Below are 12,883 nucleotides of genomic sequence, written 5' to 3'. Positions count from 1 at the left end.
ACTTTTTTTTATTATACACCAAAAAAAGAGATTCAGGTTTGCTGTAGTAAACAACTTCATATATACTATAAATATTAATTTTATAACATTTTCCAGCTCAATCAGCGTCTCCGCGGGTGGTTTGCTACTACACAAACTGGTCTGTGTACCGTCCAGGGACCGCTAAGTTCAACCCCCAGAATATCAACCCCTACCTTTGTACTCACCTGGTCTACGCGTTCGGAGGCTTCACAAAGGACAACACCCTGAAACCTTTTGATAAATATCAGGATATAGAAAAAGGTATTTCTATGCTACTCTTTATGTAATATTTGCACATAAATTGAAACTCAAATCAACTTTAATAAAATGAAACAAGTTAAAACATAAAAAATGAAATTTAGTGTCTGATTTATTTATTTTTCCTACAGATATGATATATTTTATATATTTAAATCTGTTGAGTAGAATAAATATTTAACTGTTCCGCTTGGCTACTACATATACATAGAAATAATTACAGACGAGATACATTGACCTGTTTTATATCCCGAAATATTATCGATAATTACTTGTAAGTTGTAAAGCTAAACATACTTACTATCAAAGGTCAGGTTTGTCTGTAAAAACATGGTAAGTCATAATAGTATTTTGAAATAAATCCGTTATGACGTCATATGCCAATTGACCATCTTGAATTATATTAAAATATCAAACACAAAGACCTCGACACGAATCACAACTGCATTTTAACAACTGTGTATAAAATTTTCTAAATATTATGTTGCTTCTTATAATTGAAACTGAATTGTAATTTTCCCGTCGTTTGTAAATACAGGAAATTTTGTAATTTGAATTAATTGCAATCAATACAAATACTAAAAATGTTCTTCCATATATAATCACTGTATAATTTTAAAAGTGCCTTTTACAATCTCAACAAGCCTGTATAATATAATAACGCTATTATTTATATAAAGTTTTTTTTTCTCGTTATTCGTAAATAATTATAGAGAAGATTAATTGAAGTTTTTACTAGAAGGCTAACATGGTTTTAATCGTTAGGTGGATACGCCAAGTTTAACGGCCTGAAGACGTACAATAAAAACCTCAAGACGTTGCTGGCTATCGGAGGCTGGAACGAGGGATCCTCGCGTTTCTCCCCCATGGTCGCCGCCAAAGATAGGCGAAGGGAGTTCGCGAGGAATGCGATAAAGGTAATCTTTAATTCCATAGTAACTAGTAATAACTAGCAGCTTGCTGTGTATTCGAATGAATTGTCGCCCTTAAATATTATAGCGTCAGGATATGAGCGATTTTTTTCATAGTCAGTTAATCGTGTCCTCAAAGTCATTGCTCTATAATTTAAATCAGAATCTATCCAAAAATAAATATGACAACTAAATTAAAGACATACCAAAAATTCAATATTTCTAACAATCTAAAAGTGAGCTACAGAGAGTGTGATGCACTTTATAACTCTCACAACTGTTACGTGTATAATCTGTAAGCAACATTACCTTTTCCATGACAGAAATGATGTGTATCGGCTTCCTTTTTAATTCGCAGCATGTATTGTTTGATCATACGATATCAAAAGACTGACGCTATTAAAAATGGTGATTAAAAAAAAATATATAAAAATCTATAATGAAACAAAAACAAATGCATCTTTAGTCCCTCAATTAGTTTTGAGACAGTTTATTACTAGATATAAATAAATTTATCTCAGCACTCAGCCTCTTAGGATTATCCGACGTCGTATTTAAAAAAAACCTGATGAATAACATATAAAATGTTTCTTTAGAGAATCTTTAAAAGTAAGCCGTTTATGGTCACCGTTTTCAAAACACATACAAATAATACAGCGTCGTCGGAACTGATTGTGTTATAGCTTTCATTGGAAGGTTATATCATTATGTTATTTGCGTCGGGTAACTTTGAAAGGCTATTTACACTTTCTCCTATCATTAAACGTTTTAGTTGTCCGGATATCTGGTATGCTCGGAGAATTCCGCTTGACATTGCTATCATTTACTCCTTACGGTATTTATGTTTGCTATTTAATACGTGCGATACGGAAGCGATCACTCCCCAAGTATTTATTAAGAGTAATTGTGACAAATATAGACTTGTTTGATATACAAACACAATTATTATATAAATATTTATGTGTGTGGGTAGTTTAAATATAATGTAACTCTTGTTATAGTTTTTAAGGCAAAATCAGTTCGATGGATTGGATCTTGACTGGGAGTACCCCGCCTCCAGAGAGGGAGGGAAACCTAAGGATAGAGAAAACTACGTCAAGTTCGTGAAGGAACTGCGCCAGGAGTTTGAGAAGGAATCGGAAAAGACCGGCAAACCCAGGCTGCTGCTCACGATGGCTGTCCCCGCGGGCATCGAATATATCGAGAAGGGATTTGACATTAAGACTTTGACACGGTCAGTGTTTCATATTATTTATTTTCTTATATCCTGCACTGATGAAGAGTATCACAGTGCTGTGCCAGTCAACAAGGTATTATGCTTCAAGTGTTAAGGGATTGTTATCTGAATACTAAGCATCGTAATGTAATTGAACCCTAATGAAGTTCGTTCTTAAATCGTTTAATGTCTTGAATACGGTTTTAAAACTTCGGAATAATCCATTTTTAGATGTTTTGGACACCTCCTGGTGTGGCAAATTTGAGCAAACGAATTGTAAATAAGGTTTCTGTACATTACCACAGGTTCCCACGTAGAACTATGCACGTAGCGTGTTTTGTTTCTTATTCAATAATCGACCTTAGTAGAGTAATGAGTGAAGTTTTATAATGAAAAAGCGTCAACTATCCGTATGTTATACGTTACAAACTTGTGGCAATTTCTGATTGTAAGCGTATGTATTTCTAGAACGAATCAGTGAAGCATCCTCAAGATCACTGTAAGCGTGTTGCATTGTCAGTTGTCACTGCGTACTAAACAGTGTTAATGAACCAGTAATGTGTACTGCGCTTGCGTCAACCGTCATGCGAATGTTACCTCATTTTCTAATTCAATGTCAAATTTCCTAATATCGCTCGTAAGGCGCGAGTTACGAGTTGATTACATTAATATTCGACGCTCGAATGATTTGTAATGAATTTATTTAAATGAATTCGTGCTGTAAATGTTGAATTTGATTCACATCGCTGTGTTATTGTGGGGGTGAAGACGTGTGTTTGTTTTTCTCTTACTTTATCAGATTATCATGAAACTCTGTTAGGAATGTGTTGGATAACCTTAAATTTTGCTTAATATTTTATTTAAATTTTAAGTAACTGTAGTAACATCAATCTTATAAAGTTAAAAGCTGGGAAGTAACAGAGCTTGAAAAGTCATACTTTTGCAAAATTACGTGCACTCATTTAGTTTAACAGTTGTATTTTACGATAAGCCAAAATATAAGTCTATCCTGTACAAACTCTTGTATACAACATAAAACATTTCATGACTTGTCACACGCATTAATGTCATGTCAGGGTTTGACTTGTAGTCAATGTTGCCTCAATAAATAATTTATTCAAATAACTTTTTAGTTCGCTGTTATACAAATAAACCTCATTAGTTAAACAATTTTAAAATATAACTAATACCATTATCAGTAATCTTAAAAATATTGGAATTCATATATATAAAAAAAATTTTTTTTTTTAATTATCATATTAATGATAATCGAATTAAAAACTCTGTTGTTCCTTGAAGTTTGTGTTGCTATTAAAATATGAAATAAAATTATATTTTGTAATTATAATTTTGCTAAATATAGATAAAAAAAACAAGAAATCTATACGCTGCTGGCAGCATCGATTTACAATGCAATTATGTTAATACAACAATTAACTAGCAATTATATCAACGCGATTTAGGAATGGGGAGAACGAGTGTTTCCTGCTGGTGATACGTTACAGCACAATCACTTACTTGCATTATTCAGTAAGAACATATTTATATTTAAAATTTTTAAACCAATTAATCATATAGTTTTAAAAATATTTAAAAGCCATAATCAGAGCACATTACTCCAATGTAGTATAAAAAATCCAACTTTGTTTACTGTACCTAGTAGAAAACAAGTAAATTTAAAATCATTATCATCATATTAGATTCATTCTTATCAAACTCCTCGCAATTTTTTCGTTATAATTTATATTTAAATCAGAAATATTCAGTCAAATGCAACCCTTTCAAAAGTTGATTTTATAAATTTAACTAGGTACCAGCCCCGGCTTCGCACGGGCTCTTTACAAAAAATATAAAATAAAATATTTAATTTTGAAAATTATTTTACTTATATTATGATAACTTTCAAACGGTACGGTCTGATAATCGGTGCAGTAGTTTTTCCGTTTATCGCGAACAGACAGACAGACAGACGCGGCGAGGGAGTTTGTTTTATAATATGTATTGAATTGATGTGTGCATGGAGTTATCCTTTGCGACGACAGAGGTTTGTTGCAATACATTTCAATAAAACAATGGCGAATGGGGCTAGGACGCAACGGTGACCGTGAAGTTGTTTAACGTTAGAAGCAAGCCTTTACATATATAATGTGGTTCGTAGGAGTTCAAGTAATTCAAATGATTTTTCTTACTCTTACATATTTTGATATTATCATGATATATAACCTTTTTGTTCACCCTAACAGAGGTTTTGAATTTATTAAACTAACTGTCTCCCTTTTTAAGAATTTGTATGTACGGATTTACTTTCCATTTGACACATTAAAAGTTTATATAGAGAAGAGCTGCACAGTTAAATTTTTATACGAAAAAAAAAATTACACACACTAGCATGACACATATAGTAACATATAATAGGTACGTCAATCGGTCAATATTCCTCAGTGTGTATTGTCACTTAACATCAAAATTTAAACTTGAAATAATGAATTAATTCCATATGAACGATATTAATAGCAACATATAAAATAATTGAGATATGTAAGAACATAATAATTTAAGTAATTTATCCCATTTGCATAAGAACTATGGTGTCACGGCTAGAAAATTATTTAATTATATCATTTCGCTCTGTTTATTCAGTTTCAGAATAACATCAGTACAATGAAGTTATTTGGGTAATTTTGTAACTCGCTTGTTATACAAATCGGAGCGGGATGTTGCAAAACAGTAACATGCATTATATAGTGTGATTAAATTGCTTCCAGGCCGTTCTAAAGATTATGACTGGTAGGGTAATTTAAATAAATTTCGAAATATATAAATAGAGACCATGTAAAGTTAGCAGATTTATCAATGGAAAAGTTGAGTTAAGATCTTAAACAGGTTGATACTAGTCCGGCTGCTTGCTAATTCGTTATTAAATAAGAAACTTAAACGTAGCAGGGTTATTAAGGTGTCGTGGATAGATTTCTACCGTCGTGAGACTCGAGATGAAAATCTAGAATAGAATTTAGTTCCTTAGTAGTTTATTGTAAGAAATTCCATATAGTTATCTACAAGTGTTGTCCCTCCTTTTAAAGTTTTGGAAAAATAAAAATAACTATTATCGCTACGTGCGAAATCTCTTCCATATTGGTTCAGTAGATTTCGTATGATAATGTAACACACGTTTAAATGCCAAAATATTATTATCAACTATATTAAAGGACGACATATAATATACAAAAAATTATTTATCTTAAAATTAAAAATGACGACATCTGGATATGTTGTTTAATTTCCATTGACTTAATATTAACTTCTGATCTAGCTATATTTGGCAACTGGAGCTATAACAGAAGCTGTCACATCCTTTGTAAACGTATAATAAACAAGATCCCTACATGCTTTAATTACGTATACAAGGCCAATTGATTTTACATTCAACTCTCTATCTTGTAAGATGGACATTCCTTTAGTAATAAGATAAAATTCGTTCCAAAGATTGCGCTAGTAACTCAATAAACTTAATTTGGTAACTTCAGTTTCATTACAATATTAATTAACTATTATTGCAACAGTTACTTGGACTGGATGAACCTTCTCACATACGACTACCACTCCGCGTTCGAGCCGGCGGTGAACCACCACGCTCCACTCTACCCTCTAGAAGAACCCAATGAATACAGCGTTGACAACGAGCTGAATATAGTAAGTATTCATAATGCACGGACGTATGGAAACAGATTTAAAACATTAAATAATCGAGGCATAAATCTAAAATAAACTGTGCTAAACTAAGACTAAGACTCACGACTTTCCATGTCATTACAGGACTACACGATCAAATTCTATCTTGAAAATGGTGCGGACCCTGAGAAGTTGGTGCTGGGTATACCAACGTATGGTCGTTCCTATACTCTGTTCAACGCTGATGCTGTGGAAATAGGCTCACCCGCTGATGGACCCGGGGAACAAGGAGTGGCGACGAGAGAGAAGGGATACTTGGCCTATTATGAGGTAGGCTGGATGTTTACCTGACGGAAATCATTTTGTACCTTGGTATCAATTCTGATTAAGTTGTTTCCTCTTTAAGGTAAAACGTTAAAGTAAAGGTTATAATCCATCCAGTTTTAATGTATTTTCTAATCTGATAGTTTCCAAAAACACAAAATAAATATCTAAAGTGTAATTTACCTTCACTGTTTTTTCTTTCAAAAAAATATTTTTGAAAAACTTCTAAAATACTCGAAAAACTTTTATTTCATATTAGATCTGCGAAGCGCAAATATCCAAGACAAAGAAACGCGCCATCGCGTCGGACGAGGACTCTGAAGAGGAATCAGAAGAAGAAGACGAAGAAGAAGAAGAAGAGAAATGGACCATCATGTATCCCAACCCTAACGCTATGGGCCCTGTAGCATTCAAAGGGAACCAGTGGGTTGGTTACGATGACGTGGAGATCGTCAAAAAGAAAGCACATTATGTTGTCGAAAACGGGCTCGGAGGTAATAACCTAAGACGGATAACTTAAAACGATATACATAAAAATGTATTGGCTCCCATTAATATAAAAATGTCAACAAGTTATCCAATTTAAGTGTAAGTCCTTTGAGCAGCGGGCTGAGTCTCACTGATCTACGGTATTCAGTAAATCCTCTTTCCTTCCAGGTATCATGTTCTGGTCTATAGACAACGATGATTTCCGCGGCGTGTGCAACGGCAAACCCTACCCGCTTATTGAAGCGGCCAAGGAGGCTTACCTCACTAAATTAGAGTTAGTATGATAATCACTGGCGATGTTTGTAGAGAGTGGACTTACTGCCTTCTTAAATTCTATATTAATTTATATAAAAACAAATAATTACGTACTCTTTCATCATCTTTAATTTACTTTTGCTACGAATTATCTCATTAAAATTATTAACAGCAAATTTCTTGCGCATTTAATTTATGACTTGGTCATTTTATTCTAACTCTGAAATCATGTAAAAAATGTTTCAATTGTTTGCGACAGATCTTCTAAAAACTCGGTTAGCAGTCCGAAAGAAAGTTCGAAACCATCGAGGGGTGGGAACCGCAGACGAAACCGTCCGAAGACGACACCCACCACCACCACCACCACCACTACTACCACCCCCAAACCCCCGAAGTCAGTAGAAACATTTTAAGGATATCCTTAACTAGTATCATTAAGCAATACTCACTGTTGATAAACATTTAACCTGTCACCTTATTAGAAGCCATAAGCTTATTTTTTGGTCCATTTTGGTCCATGACCTTACTATTTGTCTCAAAGTTTTTCCAGGATAAGAGATTCATTTAAAATTTAATGAAATGTGTTTTAAAATATCAAGGCAATATATTTAATGATGGTTCGGTCGGACCTGGTTACAGAGAGATAGGATTCCACGGGCACCAAATAGAACTATAAAAGTGCCCCATGGGTTTGTTTCTTGGTTAAAAATATGATAAATACAATTTCCTACAGAAGCAACAAGCGTAAGTCCACTAGCTCGGTGAGCACCACACCAACCTGGAACATTATCACACCTGAACCCCCCACCACTCCCGATCCCGGATCTGGTAAGTGGAAGTCAGATAAGGGTTACCTATTAAGAATGTTCTTAAGTATTTTGCAGTAGTAATTATTTTGCCGACAATAACAGATTGATTTTACTTAAAACCATACCACAAAATGTCTAAAAGCCTGTACCCGCAAAGGTTTCTGTGCAGAAAAGAATTTTAATCGTCATACTAATGAAATATTTTGACTAAAATACAATTTCTACAAAGATTTAATTTGTCGGAGAATATACAACCTCCTTATTGTTCCGTCAGGAGGTCCAACATTTTGAACATGGTCATATTTATAATTTTTCAGACTTCAAATGTACCGACGAGGGTTTCTTCCCCCACCCGCGTGATTGTAAGAAGTATTTCTGGTGCCTCGACTCCGGACCCTCGGACCTTGGGATCGTTGCGCACGCCTTCACCTGCCCCTCCGGTATATATACTAAAACACTATTACATAATAGATACATACAAACACTACTTAAATAAAATCTGAAAACGCTCTCTTCTTTCCATTGAAAGATTTTTTTTACCCTGGAGTCCATAGATTTAAAAAACCGAAAAAATATATTTAAGATAATAATCAGCCGCATGTCATCACTAGTAAGCTCTGTACATGTTAATACAAACAATAATACATTTTTATTACAAAAAACAGGTCTATATTTCAACAAGGCCGCCGATTCCTGTGATTTTGCAAGAAATGTGCTCTGCAAGAAATCATCGTCTACCACAAAAGCTGTCACCAAAACCACAACAACGAAAACAACTCCAACAACCACAACAACAACGACCACGACCACCAGACGACCCATCAGACTGACTTCAAGGAGCTCTTTGCTGTTCAGGACTTCAACTACTACAACTACAACCACACCAGAACCTGAGGTACGGAATAATACAGCTGAATTTAGATCCTACATTTGTGATTGATACAGACAGACAGACAGACAGCCAGAACAATTTGATCATAATGTGTTTTATAAATATTCAGCTCAGTGAAGAAGACGAGGAAGAAGCCGATGACGCCAGTGACGTGGAAGCTGAAGACCCCAAGGTCATCAAGGAACTTATTGACCTCATAAAGAAAGTTGGTTCGTACATTTTATTTAACAACTGATTGCCCTTCTCATGTCTTATATGTGTAACTTATAGCGTGAATCGTTTGCCATAAAATACGGGATGCTTGCAATTTCATATAGTGCAAATGGTTACTTAGGGATATTAATTTTGTAAGGTATTCTCGAATCATTGTAATTTACCAGGCGGCGTCGAACAGCTGGAAAAGCAGCTTAAGCTGTCGGAGTCGTCAGGATCTACGGATGGAGTCGCCACAACCACGCCGACATCGTTCAACACTAAGCTGTATCAAAAAGTACTGGAGAGAGCTCGGGGAAAAAACAAGTGAGTAATGTTTTGTTCTTCATTGGACGCATTTTATTTAACAATTTTATACAAGTGACAAATGAAAAATATGTGACAGTTAACAAAATGTGACAAAATAATCTCAAAAACCGGGAATTAAAGTTACTTTCAGCTTTATTCTGTTATATTCTGTTATGAGAGTTTCTAATCCACCAAATCTTAGGTTCGTCGGAAATAGCATTACTGAAAGCAGTGTGCAAAACAGCCGTCGGGGACCACAGAACGAGGGACTCGAACCAGCTGTTGATAAAGATCGCTTGTTGAGGAGAGAGAGACCACAGTAAGTTGACCCTCGGACATCACGGCTTCAAAACAAATAAAATTATTGCTATTTATATGGAAATGTTTATCTCTATGTTCAAACTTGTAGGTATGTCACCATCAACCGGGCAAGGTCATCCACTACACCAGAATCTCTAGAAAGTGAAGAGGCCGAGGACGAATCGGAGGAAATTCAGGAGACAGTTCAGGAACAGCGATCAGAGGTACCCGCAGCGAGAGTAGCGACGACTCCTAAACCTCTCCAATACGTTAACATCAGACGGACGAGACCGACTACTGCTGCCACCGAGACTCCTGATGACTCCAGGTCGGCAATGGTCTTTTTGTGCTCATCACTAATGAACATCCTAGAATTTATATTTCCTCAAAGTCTTTAGTTATATTAAAATTTTCCGTTTACCTTTCATGAAGAGAAACTATTTGTTCGAATCTTAATTTGAACCTCTGACTTAGTACATATAATAATTATGGAGATCTAAGACTTTGGCGAGTTTTATTCACTTAAATGAAACTAATATATTTCGGATTTACTACGCGGATTTTATTATTTAAAACTACATAATCCGGACGTTTCGGTTACTTTTCAGCAACCGTGATGACGGGATTTAAATAATAAAATCCGCGTAGTATATCCGAAAATATATTAGTTTCATTGATAATAATTATTATTTTGTGTGTTTCTAAAGATGTTGGTGTATAGAATGTTAGGCAAAATCCATGTTTCACATTTACCACAACAAAATTCATCAACTATTATTATTATTCTTCGTTTTTTTTTTGTTTTGAACTCGCTTAAAAACCTCGTTTTAACACTAAAATTGTTAAGTAAAAATATATTTATACATTTTCCAGGAATGCTCTGTTTGAACGCGAATCGTCCGAGTCAGAGGAGCGTCTAACCGCTGTTGAGGATGCACAGCGCGTGGACCGCGGGGACTCCCGGCGCGACACTCCAGAATACGTCACTATAAGACGCGGCAGACCGACCACTGAGGCCACCACACTACCGTGAGTATTACTGGCTTGATGTCGTCATTAGTGGCTTGATGTCGTCATCATGTACATATAATATGATATTCAATGATAACTGTTCCTTGTTACAAAACTCGACATAGATTTGTACATTAATTTCTTTTTATCGCAGATATCACAGCGCCGAAGAAGAAGATAAATCGCAGGAAGTTGCTTTAGTGAAAGAGATCACGTCTCAGTCTTCGTTACCACAATATAACTCTATAGTCAGATTTCGATCTACTACACAGTCACCAGCCGAGGAGTTGACTAACCCAGCTCCGACTACAGTCCTTTCTGTTCAGATATCTTCATTATTGAATTCCCCAAGTTCCGATGAAACCGCAAGCCCTCGAACAGATAGTACGACCGCTCATGTAACCGAAGCTTCTGAACCCGAAGTAACGACGGCATCCACTACGGTTGTGACAACCACAACCACACCAATAACGACCACGACGACTACGACGCCCTTACCTCCTAGCACGACCACACGCCGCAACTTATTAAGACGACGGGGCTCCACAACACCGACCACGCCAACCACGGCCGCGGCAGTTTCAACTACGCAGGTAAGTACTAGGAACTATGCATTCATACGTCGACGTAGACCACTGTCCCAACCCAACGAAATATCAGCGGAATCTGATGAGTTAGTTGATAATATAAGAAGGATTAGGTCCACCACTCCAGACAGTCGCGAGGTTGATGTTAGGTTTTCTGGCAATAGTGGACAAAATAGAAGATTTAGAAGCAGATTCCAAATATCCCAGAACGCTGACTCTATACCGGCTGCAGCATCTCAAGTATCCGAAAAGGAGTTAAGATCATTACCCGATGAGGAATTGTCACTAACAGCTATTGATGTCGATACTTCAGAAATACTGGAAGACGATGAACTTTTAGATAACAGTGATTATATACGTAGCAGAGTTCCTACTACTTTGTCTGATCGAGTAGTAGATAGTGAAATGTCTGCTGCCACTATTGATGAAAGACGATCAAGTATTGTAGCAAGAGGGCGTACTAGGTTTTCTACATTCACCACAGAGTCTATTGCGAGATCTGTCTCAACCGAAGCTCCTCAAACACCAAAACGTCCAACATTTGCCAGATTTACGCCTCGTCCCTTTGCTAGAAACAGCGTGACGACAAAAAGTACTGAAAATCAAAAGAGGGTAACTGATTCCATCAATCAAAGAATTCGTACTCGATTACCTTTCGGCAGATCTCGACCTGTTGTTTCCACATCACCACCATTATTACAAGCTCGTAAACTACCATTTAAAAATCAACCGTCCACGTCACAACCACTTTTAATATCTAATAATGAAGACGAAGATATTGATAATAAAAGCGATGATATTTCATTATCCGAAAGTTCCATAGCAGAAAAAGAACATGATGTGTCGTTGGAAGACGAAGATGTTGAAAATCCAATAAAATCTCCTCCAGAAATAATTGACGATATTCCGCCTGCTGAGTCCCAAAGTGATACAACCGCGAAAAGAAAATTCAAGGTGATAAGGAGGCGACCGACTTCGATCCCAAAAATTGAAACAACAACAATATCCCTTCCTGAAACTACTACACCCACTGTAACAAGGATCCGAAAAATTATAAGGAAGAAAATAAAACCGATTGAGGATGAACCTGTGGTTCCTTCGAAAAATATCGGTGTGGTAAATGCCGGCTTTAAAGATGTTCCAAAAGATTCAATAAATTACGGTGAAAAAACTCGACCTACCACCGTCTCAGTAAATACTGAAGAAATAAGAACCACTACAGAGTATGAAGATATTGATATAGCGGAACCCATTACCGAAATTTTAAAAGAAAATGCATTCAATCCAGATATAAGAGAAAAAGAAAATGAACATGAATCGGAAAGTCAAACCGTTTCACCAAACATTAATAATGAAAATGATAAACCAGAAGTTGTTGTCGAAGACGAGAATAAATCACTCGATATTTCTGATAATAAAGAATTGCCTTTAATTAAAGCTGTTCCTGAAACTGTTAACAATAAAACAGAGTCCAATGAGCAGTCTACAGAGCCGCAAATTGTTATAGTAGAACAAGAGAAACAAGATAATGATTTACAAAAGGAGACAATGAAAGAAGCCGATGTTAATATGATTCCAGAAAATGCAACTCTGAATGTCGAAGAAACTACTTTACCTGAAACGACTACAGAAGTAGTAAT

General features: G+C 35.8%; 1 protein-coding gene across 1 annotated transcript in view; it reads left to right on the top strand.

Moving 5' to 3' along the window:
• LOC116770144 (mucin-2) overlaps positions 1-12,883 on the top strand; it is a 51,802-nt gene that overhangs the window by 19,251 nt on the left and 19,668 nt on the right. The window contains exons 3-19 of the mRNA XM_032661498.2: positions 97-282; positions 1,045-1,196; positions 2,192-2,424; positions 5,967-6,096; positions 6,220-6,405; positions 6,659-6,893; positions 7,057-7,162; positions 7,403-7,537; positions 7,877-7,971; positions 8,270-8,392; positions 8,618-8,847; positions 8,954-9,053; positions 9,225-9,363; positions 9,548-9,664; positions 9,755-9,973; positions 10,519-10,674; positions 10,811-11,249. Coding sequence (XP_032517389.2) covers positions 97-282; positions 1,045-1,196; positions 2,192-2,424; positions 5,967-6,096; positions 6,220-6,405; positions 6,659-6,893; positions 7,057-7,162; positions 7,403-7,537; positions 7,877-7,971; positions 8,270-8,392; positions 8,618-8,847; positions 8,954-9,053; positions 9,225-9,363; positions 9,548-9,664; positions 9,755-9,973; positions 10,519-10,674; positions 10,811-11,249 — 2,981 coding nt within the window. The remainder of the gene's footprint in view (positions 1-96; positions 283-1,044; positions 1,197-2,191; positions 2,425-5,966; positions 6,097-6,219; positions 6,406-6,658; positions 6,894-7,056; positions 7,163-7,402; positions 7,538-7,876; positions 7,972-8,269; positions 8,393-8,617; positions 8,848-8,953; positions 9,054-9,224; positions 9,364-9,547; positions 9,665-9,754; positions 9,974-10,518; positions 10,675-10,810; positions 11,250-12,883) is intronic.

Source organism: Danaus plexippus (genome assembly GCF_018135715.1).
Source record: "Danaus plexippus chromosome 13 unlocalized genomic scaffold, MEX_DaPlex mxdp_15, whole genome shotgun sequence".
In the NCBI taxonomy this organism is placed as follows: Eukaryota; Metazoa; Arthropoda; class Insecta; order Lepidoptera; family Nymphalidae; genus Danaus; species Danaus plexippus.
Note: the sequence above shows the minus strand (reverse complement) of the source record. Positions and strands in the feature narration are given on the sequence as shown.